At 50.7% G+C, this 12,522-nt stretch overlaps 1 protein-coding gene across 1 annotated transcript; it reads right to left on the bottom strand.

Moving 5' to 3' along the window:
• Positions 1 to 2,360: 2,360 nt before the first annotated feature.
• Positions 2,361 to 12,522, bottom strand: LIPG (lipase G, endothelial type). The gene is made up of 10 exons (XM_066182243.1): positions 12,435 to 12,522; positions 12,147 to 12,319; positions 10,976 to 11,155; positions 10,250 to 10,361; positions 8,908 to 9,132; positions 8,204 to 8,446; positions 7,525 to 7,645; positions 6,720 to 6,938; positions 5,559 to 5,651; positions 2,361 to 3,958 (listed from the first exon to the last, which is right to left on the bottom strand). The coding sequence occupies exons 1-10, from the start codon at positions 12,520 to 12,522 to the stop codon at positions 3,937 to 3,939; spliced, it is 1,476 nt and encodes a 491-aa protein (XP_066038340.1). The 3' UTR covers positions 2,361 to 3,936.

Consider the following 12,522-nt stretch of genomic DNA (forward strand, 5'->3'; position numbering starts at 1 on the left):
CTTAAACAATACCCTCTTTTTTTGTTTGTTTTCTCACTTATCTAGTGCACAACTGAAGTCCCAGCTAGGGGAGCTGTGCAGGGATGCCAGCAGGTGTGATTCCTCAAGATGTGGAACAGCAGGAGTGATGCATTTCAGTGCCAACATTTGCTGTGTGTAGGGACAGACGCCTGAAGAGGATGCCCGCAGGTGGGAAAGAGAGAGCTGCAGCCTGCTTCTCCTCTCTCGTGAGCTTGTATTCTTTCCCCTTTCCCTTTAGAGGCCAGCTCCTGCTTGTCCTTGCAGGAGACTCACCCTGCAAGAGGCACCAGCCCTCGTGCTGCAGCTGTGTCCACGGGGTAGCAGCCAAAAAATGAGTTCCAGATATCTGGAATGACTTCTGGTGTTAGTTCCCCCCCCCTCAACACACTTTGCAGAGGGTGGAAGGGAGCCCCACAGGAACACATCAGAAAACAGCTCCAGCTCTGGGGTGCAGGATGATCAGGGGCCCTACAAGCACCAAATAGCTCTCTGCCAAATCCACCGGGGTAGTTTTCCTTGCAGACAGGCACTGCTGAGCTTTCCACGGGGAAAGGTTAACTAAGTAATTTCATGCAAATCTTCCTCAGTTCAGAGGTATTTACTCTGTTTGCAGAGTCCTTCTGCTGCTGCTGGATTTGTGCCATCAATTTGTGTCAGGCGCAGGCAGCGCACAATAAGAGGCTTCCCTTTAAATTCGGTGGTGTGGCTGCTGGGAAAAGCTGGGAAAACTCAGTTAGTGATTAGGTTTGGGTAAGTTTTCTTAGAAGTGCTCACCAATGGGTCTGTTAGTGAACTACAGGCAAAGGTGAGGCATTTCAGGCAAAGCATAAGTGACATTTAATGGAGAAATAAAAAAGAATTAATGGAAGAAATCAAAGGAAGAGAGGGAGTTTGAACTTGTCCTGACTAGCCTGGCACAGCAGCAATGGTCTTTCCAGAGTCCGCAGTGCTCACTGCAACAACCATGGAAAGTAACACAAAATCCTGCTTTTCCCCAGCCAACAGCAGCAGTGGCATTGCCGTGTCTGAAAGAAAGTGGCACAGGAAGGAAAGGTTGGTGGTTTTGGTAGGGCTCCCTGCTGAACGTGGCTTATGGTCACCGTGGGGAATGGGCAGCCAGAACACTCCTCTACTGCAAACTGGAGATGGATTTCGATTTTCTGATATTGAAACTCTGCTGGGGAAGGAAAAAAAAAAAAAAAAAAAAAAGGAAAAAAAAGGAAAGAAAAAAGATGACGGTACTAGAAGTGAGAAATCATGTCCTCACTGCTGGGATAAAGCTCAAATAAACTGGTAACCACAGAAGGGTTTGGGTTGGAAGGAGCCTCAGAGCCCATCCTGTGCCACCCCCTGCCATGGGCAGGGACACCTTCCACTATCCCAGGCGGCTCCAAGACCTGTCCAGCCTGGTCTTGGACACTGCCAGGGATGGAGCAGCCACAGTTTCTCTGGGAAACCTGTGTCAGGGCCTCAATACCATTACAGCAAAGAATTCACTCCTAATACCTTACCTAAGCCTACTGTCCTTCAACTTATGGTAATTCCGCTTTGTCCTGTCCCTGCAGGCCTTGTCCCCAGCCCCTGTGCAGCTCTCCTGGAGCCCCTTGAGGCCCTGGCAGGGGCTGGGAGCTCTCCCTGGAGCCTTCTCTTGTGCAGCTGAAGAGCCCCAGGTGTCCCAGGCTGGCTCCAGAGCAGAGGGGCTCCAGCCCTGGCAGCATCTCCGTGACCCCCCTCCCCAAATGTTTTATCAGGGGAATCTCTACGGGGCAGTTGTAGATACAGAGTGACTTTGCCCCAGTCCTGAGAGCCCTCAGTGGTGGGGGCACGGAGAGAACAGCTTGGCCTTGGCAACACAGCAGGGCTGGGGAGGAGGAGGAAGGAGGGTGCTGCACCTGGCTGAAGGTCTCAGGGACCTGCAGAGAGGAACGAGAAAGTCATAGACAGCTGTTCTGGCAAGGAATGTCAAGGCTTTTGGTAGACTGCTCTGCACAACTCCCTGACGGGAGGGGACAGCCGGGGGGTCGGGCTGTGCTCCCAGGGAACAGGGACAGGAGGAGAGGGAACGGCCTCAGGCTGGGCCAGGGGAGGTTTAGGCTGGAAATTAGGGAAAATTTCTTCATGAAAAGGGTTGTCTTGCCGTGGCACAGCTGCTCAGGGCAGTGGTGGAGTCCCCGTGCCTGGAGGTGTGAGGATGTGGCACTTGGTGCCACGCGTCTGTGGTGGCCTTGGCAGTGCTGGGGGCAGGGTTGGGCTCAGTGTTATTGGAGGGTCTTTCCAACCTAAATGATTCTGTGATCATTAACAAGACGTCACTGATTTTTACAAAGCCCTTTATTTTTGATCTCAAGGCTTATAAAAACTGTTACTCAAAACCAAAACGTTTAAAACTTTACATATATACAATATGAGAAATAAATTATTTTTTAAGTCATACAAAAACCACAATATACAAATAGGGCTTTGAAACTTCTCTAAGGATGGCATGGCAACAAGTCACAGATCCTTACCAAAGGCTTCAGTTATCAAAGTCTTTTCATAAAACCATGAAAAAATATCCCCAAATGTGCTTGCTTTGGCTGGAGTGAAGCTCTACAAAGGCTGAAGAGATTTGCAGGCCTCAGAAGGACTTGCTAAGACTTCAGAACTCAGTGCACCACCTGGCAACACCATTTTTGAGATTGCCTTTCTGCACGCCAAAAGCTCAAGGGTTGTTATACCAATTCTCCTACCAGAAAGACAAAAAAAAAAAAAAAAAAAGGGAGAAAAAAAAAAAAAAGAAAGGAAAAAGCAAGCAACCAAAACAAAATCTATTTCACCAACTGACAAGGCCCACTCTGCTGTTGCAAACAGGACAGCTGTAGAGTCTGTCCAACTCAAAGCAAAGCCAAGATCACCTGGGACCAGGAAATCCAACCGGGGGGGGTGTTGTGGGAATTGAGGGCAGGATGTTTGGCACTGTACTCAAAAATAAGGTCTTAGGGATGCATTGGTACTACAACAGCTTCTGAGCAGAGGGGAGCACGTTCTCAGCAGTTAAAAGGAGTGGTGCAGAGCTCTCCCGGGGCAGCACGGTGCACTGCCTTCCTCCAACCCTGTGGTCAGTACAAGGGCAGCTGCTCTCTGCCCCCTCAAAAAGGGATCTGCGGGTGGGACTGGGCAGATGAGGGGACTGACCCTGCAGTGACACTGACCAAGCAGAGAGGGGCAGCTGCCACCACCACCACCACCACCACCACCTGCACCGAGTCCTGCCCCAGGCACAGGGAGAGGACGGAGCTCTGCTCTTCTCACCAGGCCATATGTCAGGCGAATAGACATTGCAGTATCAGAACGGACTATTTTTAAGGCAAGCAAAGGACAGCTTGAAGTTAAGTGGCATTGTGCTTATCCCCAGCCCTTCCCTGGACAACCCCACACATGACCTGCGCCGGTCTCACCTTCCCACAGCCCGCAGTGCTACAGGACCATGGCAACTCCTACCCTAGGTGCTAATTTGTTCTTGGCAGCTCAGTCACCCGCAGTCTGACAGGCAGTTAAGCATGGTTATTTGTCTTCTCAACTCCACTGGCAGGCAGACCAGAAGATCATTGCTGAGGTCTCAGTCTGTGAGGATCTCATCCATAGTCCAGGTTAATGGGAGCAGGGAAGGGAAAACGCAGCGTGTAACAGGTCAGTGTAAGGTTAAATGCACGAAACAGGCTCCTTGGGAAAGGGAAAATGGAGTTTTAGTTGTTCTAGGTCTAGGACCACGGTTCATCAGTTGCTCCCCAGTTTCTTGCGTCCAATCCGAGATGTTTGGTCCTGAAGAGCTGGTTTCTTTAAGTGCTACCAAGCCAGGTTTCTCCCAGAGCATCTTGCCACCTGCGTGGTCTTCATGCACCTAGGTTGCTTGGTTGTGAGTCTTTAGAGAAGCCTTCAGAGCAGATTTGAGACAGATCTGGGGAAAACGGAGAGCAAAAGAGATACCTAGTTAAGTGCAGAAGTTAAGAAGAGTAATGAAGAATTTCTAAGAACTCATGGAGTTCCAGGAACAGGTTTGGACAGCACAACAGTTGGTGTTTTATTCTGTCAAAGCTGCACTTTGCCCAGTAGCTACTCAGTGAGAGCCTGCAGCAGACATTATGCAGACTGCAAGCAGAAATTACTGGGCTTGTGCTAGACCCCGCCTGTGCAGCTCCATTTGGGATGGACAGATGTTTGCAGGCTCAATCTCCAAGGAGGGAACCATTACCTTGCACTGACTTGGCAGAAACAGAGATCTGAACAGCAAGTAATCACTCAAGATTTCTGGGAGGAAGGATCACTTCCTAGAAAAAATGGCGTGCTGGAGCTGAGCTCAGCTCCTCCGCCTCGTGCACACGCTGCACTGCACGAGCAAGCAGGAAGGGCACATCTGCCAGCAATTCTGTTTTATGGGGGTTACCAAGTAGCATATCAAAACAGCCTTTTATTGTACCTGCAGGAATGTTTACTCGATCTTTCGAGACTCGTGGCAGAGCAACAAGTTTTTGCACAGCGGTTTCATTCACAGAATTGCTTGCTGCCATGCACAGCACAGCTTGGTGGTTTCTGCCAAATCTGGAATGGGACCAGCTCGCATTTCTGAGCTGAGCTCTGCTGCCCAGGGGGGCTGTGCAAAGCCCGACTTCCACGCGGCTCTGCTAGCCCCAACAAGCACTTTGTCCTCTGGATTAGAAGTGACAAAGCTCCAAGTCTACAAACTGAAATTTAAGAGAGGGCAAGAGGCTGGGCTGAATCCAAAGGAAAGTATAGTTTCGTCAAATGGACAGGAATTCATTGAAAACATGCCTGGAGGCATCCGAGGCAATCAGGTTGTCACTGCCGGGACCAGACTTTCTGGAAGTCATGCTCTGAGGATTGTCCTGTGTGTCCAGGAAGTCCCCCAGAGGTTAAGCAAGGCTGAGCTGCTTCGGCAGTGGCAGAGCTGGCACTCTCCCGAACCGGAGGAGATCAGCAGGCCTGGAGGTGAAGCTGTAGGAGTCAGGGCTGTAACACCTTGGCAAGTCCTCACCTGTGTCTTCCTCGTGCAGCTGAGCTCAGACTTTACCCAAGTGATTTCTTGGTGGCTCAAGGTCTTCCACCAGACCGAAAAGATCTTTGAGGCAGAGCCCTGCACTCCTCCCAGCTTCCCCCTCTTTTACAGGGCACTTAATAGATGACTCTTGGTTACCTTTCCCCTGTTGCACAGATCTGGGGCATTGTGGCACCTCACATTAGCACCTACCAAGGACTGCGATACACCCATTTGGCAGTAAACATGTAAAGGTAAAAGACGAGAACCCAAGGTCAGAAGGGAGGATAATATCTCCCACTTAGCTGCAGATACGGTGTACATGAAAATTAAGTCTGGCAGCTGTGAATCTTTGGCTAGAATTCCTTACCTTTTTCGAAAGAAAAAGAGGTTTCGGGAGCCTTAAAAAAAGAAAAGAAAAAAAAAAAAGAAAAAAAAGAAGGTTCCACTCATCCCAGCCAAGCCACATGCATCATACAGAATTTCTCCTGACTGATTTCCATACCTTTTCTGCCATTCCTCTGTGCACTTCACAAACCAGAGCTCTTTGCCAGGAGATATACTGGTTAGCTGGGAGTCCTCCACACAGAAAGCAAACCTAGGAGGAGGAGGGGGAATCAGAAGTCAAGGTACTTGCTGTCTCCATGATTAACAATTAACAAGTAATATGGACTTGAGCTAATTCTAGGACAAGTTGTTTGATTAGACATCCTTCCCACAGAACATCTTGATACCCCATCAGCCCATTAAGTGGCCATTTTATTTTCTACTTTAATATTTCAGCTGGGCACCTTTGCTTTGCTTCTACTACCCCTACGTTTCACAGAAGCCAGGATGCAGAATACCTTACGGACGACAGGTGATGCTTGTTCAAAGCTCTGAGAAATGTGGGAAATTGTCAGTGCCAACTGCTGCTTTTTGACAGATCTGGGTCACCTTCAGAACAATATTAACAGAAGATGTGGGAGTGCCATGCTACATGCTTGACAGCTCTAGTAATTTTTTTGGATGCTCAGGTAACTTTCCATTTGCAGAGAACCACAGAATCTGAGAATGATTTGGGTGGGATGGGGCCTTAAAAATCATCCCTGCCATGAGGTAGAGAACCTTCCGCTAGAATTCTGTGGTCAATTCTATGATCCTGGGAAATGGGTTGGGTTTGGAAAGGCCCTTAAAAATCACCTAGCTCCAACCCTCTTGCCAGATCCCAGCAGGAGCAACGCAGTGCTTGAGGGGTCGGTGTCACCATGTTACCGGCTGCAGTTTTAGGTCCTGCTGGTTGTGCCAAATCAGCACATTAAGCCTGTAAATTACTTTTGGCACTCAGTATTTTAACACTTCAGGTACAATCTAAACCCCCTTGAGGCTCATTAATTTAACCCCCAGTGGACCCCACAGTATTTTTTAAAATAAAGCAAAATAATATCCCAGGTCTGCTCTGTAGTGACTAGTTTTGCTTAAAGCCTGTTTGTAGCTTCATGCTGGACAGCAACCTGCTCTCCTACAGCACAAGGGACAAATAGCTGGTGACACCAAAAATGAAAGGCAGCTCAGGATGCCAACCACATGCAAAACACTGGCTATTTTTTTTCTTTTTCTTTTTTTTCCCCTCGATTCTGGGTTGAAGTTTCAGGCCAGCTCACATGCAGCCTGGCACAATCATTACCTCTGTTGCGTTTCCCCAGATTTCACACGTATTCGTCTGATGTGGAGCTCCTGGGAGGAATTCATGGGCCTGTACCAGTAGCTCCTCAGCTCTTTCCACAGATCATACCACGACTGAGACGTCCCCTCCCAGGTGAGTTTTATTTTCAGAAGTTCACCCATGTCCTCCTCAGTATAGACCAGGAAGGTGTTCGTAGCATTTAGGCCGATTAGATCAAGCCTGGAAGAGAGGCAGAGACTCGGCATTTTTTTCCTTATGGAAGCATGCCAGGTGCTCCTTTGTTCCGCGCCAGGAGTTTAACAGAGCCCCTGCAGCTTATCAAGTGCTGCACGTTCAACTGTCACCAGTTAATTACTGATCACACTGACTCGAGCTCAGAGAGCTGGCTCCACACAGCCCGTTGTGTCCTTAAGCCTGGCCATCCTTCCACAGCTCAAAGGTGGGGTTTGTGCCTGGTCTTTCTTCTGGGAGAGGCTAAATGAGGTCAGCAGTACCTCCAGAGACATTTCGGAATACTTCCAAACGGTGGAGGGGAAAAGCAAACCAACCAAACAAACAAAAAAACCCCCCACACAAAAAAGCAGCGAGCCAAGAAGGCTAACATGGGACTGGGCACACTGAAATGTTCTCAATTCATCCAGAAATAAATTATAATTAAGCTACTTAACGAAAAGATTTTTGAAAGGTGATGAAGCGGGGCTGCTAGGCTGGGGTACAAGGCCAGTGTTGGCAGAGGAAAAAGAATGCTGCTGCCCTGTGTAGTCCCTGTGGCCCTCTCGCTTAGGTAAAAACACAAAAGACTTACATTTCTAAAGAGAGGGGCTCCGAGACTCCATTGGTGCCGTGGAGGGTGACAGAGAAGGTGGGATCAACCTCTCCCAAGCCCTTGTAGCTGAAGACGTGCATTTTCATCTGGTAGTGGTAGACTGGAGAGAGAAAGGGGAGAGCAGAGATGGAACCAACTGTGCTGAAAGAAACGCTGCTCAGCACGGCTCCGTGTGAAATAGCGTTGGCTAGCAAAGACCAGGCCCTTCCTTTAGTGAGACAGCACTGATCCCTTTTTCCTGCCCTTACCGATTACAGATTTTTTACACGACAACAGCAGCAGCAGGCCCGCTCTGGGGATGGCCCCCCAGCCCTTACATTGCCCTGAGGTTGAGTTTTGCAAGCCCGGCAGGTGAACCGCAGCCCTGCTCAACGGCAGAGCATTGCGGTGGGTGGATTCCACAGGGAGGAAGGAGGGCAGTGATGCCACAGGGAGGAAGGAGGGCAGTGATGCCACAGGGAGGAAGGAGGGCAGTGATGCCACAGGGAGGAAGGAGGGCAGTGATGCCACAGGACAACAGAGCAGCCGGGTGCCAGCGGAGCACTGACGCCCGGAGCCGCGCGGTTTTGGGGTGATGCCGTTCCTCCACCTCTGCATCCCACCCCAACTCTGCTGCTCCCACGACGAGGCCGTGCTCCTCCCGGGAGGGGAGGCCTACCTTTGAAGGGCATGTCAGCCCTGGTTTTCAGGTACATCTTGGTGTTCCTCTTGTGCCGGATCCTGCGGGCGTTGTAGCCGATGCCGTTGCAGCGGTTCTTGCGGCAGCTCAGGCAGATGCCCTTCTTGAAGCGGCTGGAGTCGGTGCACTGGAAGGCGAAGCTCTGCTTGTCCTGGTTCACCAGGGAGTCCACAAAGAGGTGCACAGACCGCTCGTGCTCGCATTTAACCACTTCGCCAATTGCTGGGGAGGCAGAGTTGCAAGGGATGCGCTTGGTTTAAGCGGTTGTCACCCCAGCAGCACACAAGATAAAGTGAGCTATGCCCTTCTGCAGCCCGACATGAGCTGAGCGTGGCCAAACTCGAACAGTTTTCCAACAGCAGAAACTCAGGTTCATTAGTGAGAGATGCTCACTTAGTCCCCCCCATGGAGAGCTTTAAGAGGATCCTGGTCCCAGCATAAGACCACAGATTATGATCAGGGGTTGGAGTGAGAATATGCTTCAGAGCTAAAAGCAGCTCTGGTTTCTAGCAACTATCTCCAGTAGTTTAGAAGGAAAGTAGTTTGGAAGTTTATTCCAGACAGTTTAGAAGAAGAAAATGGTTTTCTTTGCTTTCATAAAAAAAGATCATCCCCCAGCATCAACCCAAGTCCACTTGTGAGAAATCTACACCGAGCAGAGGCAAAAGGAAAAGAGAACTTACTCCCATAGGCAATGGCTCCCAAGACATCACTTAGGCCACAGCCAGGCTGGAAGTCTCCTCCATTGGGGTAGATGTCAATGTGGCCCACAGGCATCTGGATCCCAATGCTAACACCCAGTGTCTCCCTGGTGTAGGTGTGAAGGACATCCACAAAGTTGGCATCATCGGGGGAGAGGCGCCTGCTGGGGTCCACTCCTTCAAACATGGGGCCAGCAGGATCCAAGCCTGGAGTCAGAACACATGGAGACAGGTATGAAATTGGGTATTTCATACAGAATACAGCCAGAGGCCTGCTGCAGGCAGGTCTCCTCACCAGCCGATACACAGACAATCCCTGCCTCTTGTCCCCCAAGATCTCTTCACCACGGGCTCCCTGAGGGAACAAATAAAGATGTCCCGCTCCACTTTCGGGGCAATACAACCCAATAGCAGCACCATGACCAGCCTGCCCGCTGGCAGCAAAGAGCCTTCACCAGGTCATGGTGAAGAGATGATTCAAGAGGCAGCTCCAAACAGCTCCAGAAGAGGTTTAACACCCCAGCTGGCAGCCAAAGCTGTCTTGGTGACACTTAGTCTGTTTTCAGACTGCACCGATGGAAGGACTAACACAATTTAAGCAGCAGCCAGGAAACCCCTGCATCTGAGATCCCACGATGGGTTTGGGATGTTCTGTTAACCCCTGAGCCTCACCCCCAACCAGAAGCTGCACTCCAGAGCATTTCTACAACTTGCCTGTTAGGTGGTTTGTTCCCTCCCACTGCCCCCGAAAAACTGAATGCTGACATTTACTGCCAGGCTTTGTGGAATTCTCACTGCCAGTGTCACATGTAAAACCTTAATGCAACCCCTTGTACTATGCCCTAAGTTCTCACATGTTGATATCAGCTTTCCTCTGGAGCTGGAAGGAAACCCTTTAGATATTTCCAGAACGAGGGGTTAGAATTGTTAGATTTTTTTTTTTTTTAAATCAGACATCCTGTGGGACAAAGAGCACCCAATAGCTCTCACTACCATTAGTTTATGAGCTATAATTGCAAAAACACTATCACTCAGAGGAATAGCATTCGGATAGTAAGAGCTTGATCTGGACTTGTTTCAAACCCACATTTAAATTCAACTAAATCCAGGATCAGTTTGTCCCGGGTAATTTTTTTTTTCACTGAAGCCCTTTTATAACTCATGTGAAGAGACCAGTGCTTTCCACTGCTGCCACAAGTAGAAAACTTGTCATTTCTGGAAGAGTAACACCAAAACAACACTGAAGCGATACAGGAAACGAGCCTCTTCGGGGAAACTCACTGCCAGAAAGGAAAGGGGAGAGACTGCTTGAAAAGCCACTTGCCTGTGATTCTGCCGATAGTGCCGTGGACGTGGTTACCAGCAAAGCCAGCCACATGGGCACCCAGGCTGTACCCAATCAGGTGGACATTCTCAAGCTTGAAGAGGGGGTTTTCCTGCAAGGAAAAGAAAACAGGAGAGTTTGGTTCCCCGGTCTTTCAGTGCATCTGGTGCTCCTTCTGTCTGCAGGAATATAAAGTCCCGTCCCAAGAAGAGACTGGACGGAGGGGGCAGATAAGCACGCTTCGTTTTGTATCTCATCAAGACAAGTGGAATGCTTTGGGTGGCACTTGTGGTTTCCCCGTGCTCCAGCCCCAGTTACGATATTCTTTATCATAAAGAATAAAACTTTCCCCTGGGAGCTGCCAGCAGGCTGAGCACTGGCCGTGGCCTCAGGTGCCAAGTGCAGCACCACGGACCTCTCCCTCTCCTTCCCCGCCCTCCTGCCAGGCCCAGCTCCCGAGTCCACCTTGCTCAGGGAGCACTCCCAAATCTGAGCCACCACTGGCAGCACTGCAGCACCCCTGACCCGAGCACGCTGCAAGGCAGCATCTCCAGGGAGGCAGGGCAGCAGCACCGCAGCTATGAGCCATCGCCCGGCCAAGCCCTGGGTGTTACAGCACTGCCTGCCCCGCTGGTGAGCCTTGGAGCTGGTGAACGCTCTGCAGCCTTGTGCAACAGTCCCTCCTCACCGAGCATTACAACAGAGCCTGCTCCTAGCTTGCACTACCTGTAACCAGTCAAGCAACCTCGCTATGGTTTTTCCAACAATCTGCGTGTTGTTCACGGCATCGGTGTAGAGCTGGTGGGCAAGAGAGAGCCAGTCCACCACGACCACGTTGGCGTCCTTCTCCCTCTCCTGCAGAGCTGACACCAAGCTGTCAAGCCAGGTTTCGAACATGCCACTCATCTAGAAAGAGATTCAGGTGTCAGTTTCCAGCTTGCAGGACCGAGATGACACATCCACAGTAAAGTTATTAGCATGACATTTACATATGCTGCTCCAGCTGCATGCTGCTCCTCTGCAAGCCCCATTACCTCTAAGCGATGCAGTAAGAGCATGCATGCAACGGAGTAAGAAAAACAGGTTTTGGGAGACTCTGGCTGTAATTACCCACTTGCCTTTTAGGGCAGGAGGGAGAGGCATCTGTTACGTGCCACCTTATCGCGCTTTTTCTCAAGAGTTTCAGAAATTCTGACGGATTGCAAAATTATTCGCCAGACCTGGCAGCGTGGTTTGCGTAAGCCCTGGCAGAGCTGATAAGTCCCCTTGTGCGCCACATACTCAGCCTCATCAAATGCAGAATTAAAAGCTCGATAAAGTCTGCGTGCCCTCTTGTTTCTTTATCGAGGAGACCGCATAGCAGACGTCAGGGCTGGGCACTCAGCTGCAAGTACATAAGGTCTATACACGCGCCTGTCAAAGTCAAGTGTCACATTCATAGTGGTCAGCCAGTTGGATTTTAGTGCCATGTTCACTTTATACAGCTATGAAGCTATCTTGAGCGGTTATGAATGAGTTGGGTGATTTCAGAGTTCCTAAGCCTGACCCTGAACGCTTTGCTGCAGAGATCTCAATAGAGGTGCATCTTTTAAGAGACCATTGTGCCCAGAACATGAGAAGTCTTCCCAAATTCCTGTATGCACAGAATCCTAGAATGGTTTGGGTAGGAAAGGACCTTAAAGATTATCTAGTTTGAACTCCCCTGCATGGACAGAGACACATTCCACTAGATAAGTTTGTTCAAAGTGCCGTCCAGCCTGGCCTTGAACACCTTCAGGGATGAGGCAGTCAAAGAAATTCCTGAAAATCACTGTTCTGCAGACACAGCCCGCTCGCAGGGCAGTTCGCTCTCTCTGAGTGGGCAGACCAAGCACTGCCCAGGATTCTCCACACTTACCGTCCAGCCGTGAATGATGAAGAAGGTTTTAGCTGTCACGTTGAACTTGCAGTCCTCCAGGCGCTGGTGCTGGCCGATGGCGAGCGCGCAACCATCCTCGCCGGCGTGCGGCGAGGAGCGGAGCCCGAACTTCACCCGCGCCTTCTGCGCCGGCACACGCTCGGCGCTGCCATCTGCGAGCCAGCGGGAGAGAAGGGTCAGCAAAGCGCCTCGGAGCCCGCCTTCCCCGCCGGGGGACGAGCCCGCTCCGCGGCTCCCCCGGTCCCGCGTGGGACCGCGCTCACCCACCTCCCGCCGCGGGCTGCGCCGCCTCCGCGCCCCGCGCCGCCGCGCAGCAGGACACGGCGCTGCACAGCAGGAGGAAGAGTCTCCGCAT

Source organism: Chamaea fasciata, unplaced genomic scaffold (genome assembly GCF_029207755.1).
Source record: "Chamaea fasciata isolate MVZ Bird 193981 ecotype frontalis unplaced genomic scaffold, bChaFas1.0.hap1 SCAF_4, whole genome shotgun sequence".
In the NCBI taxonomy this organism is placed as follows: Eukaryota; Metazoa; Chordata; class Aves; order Passeriformes; family Sylviidae; genus Chamaea; species Chamaea fasciata.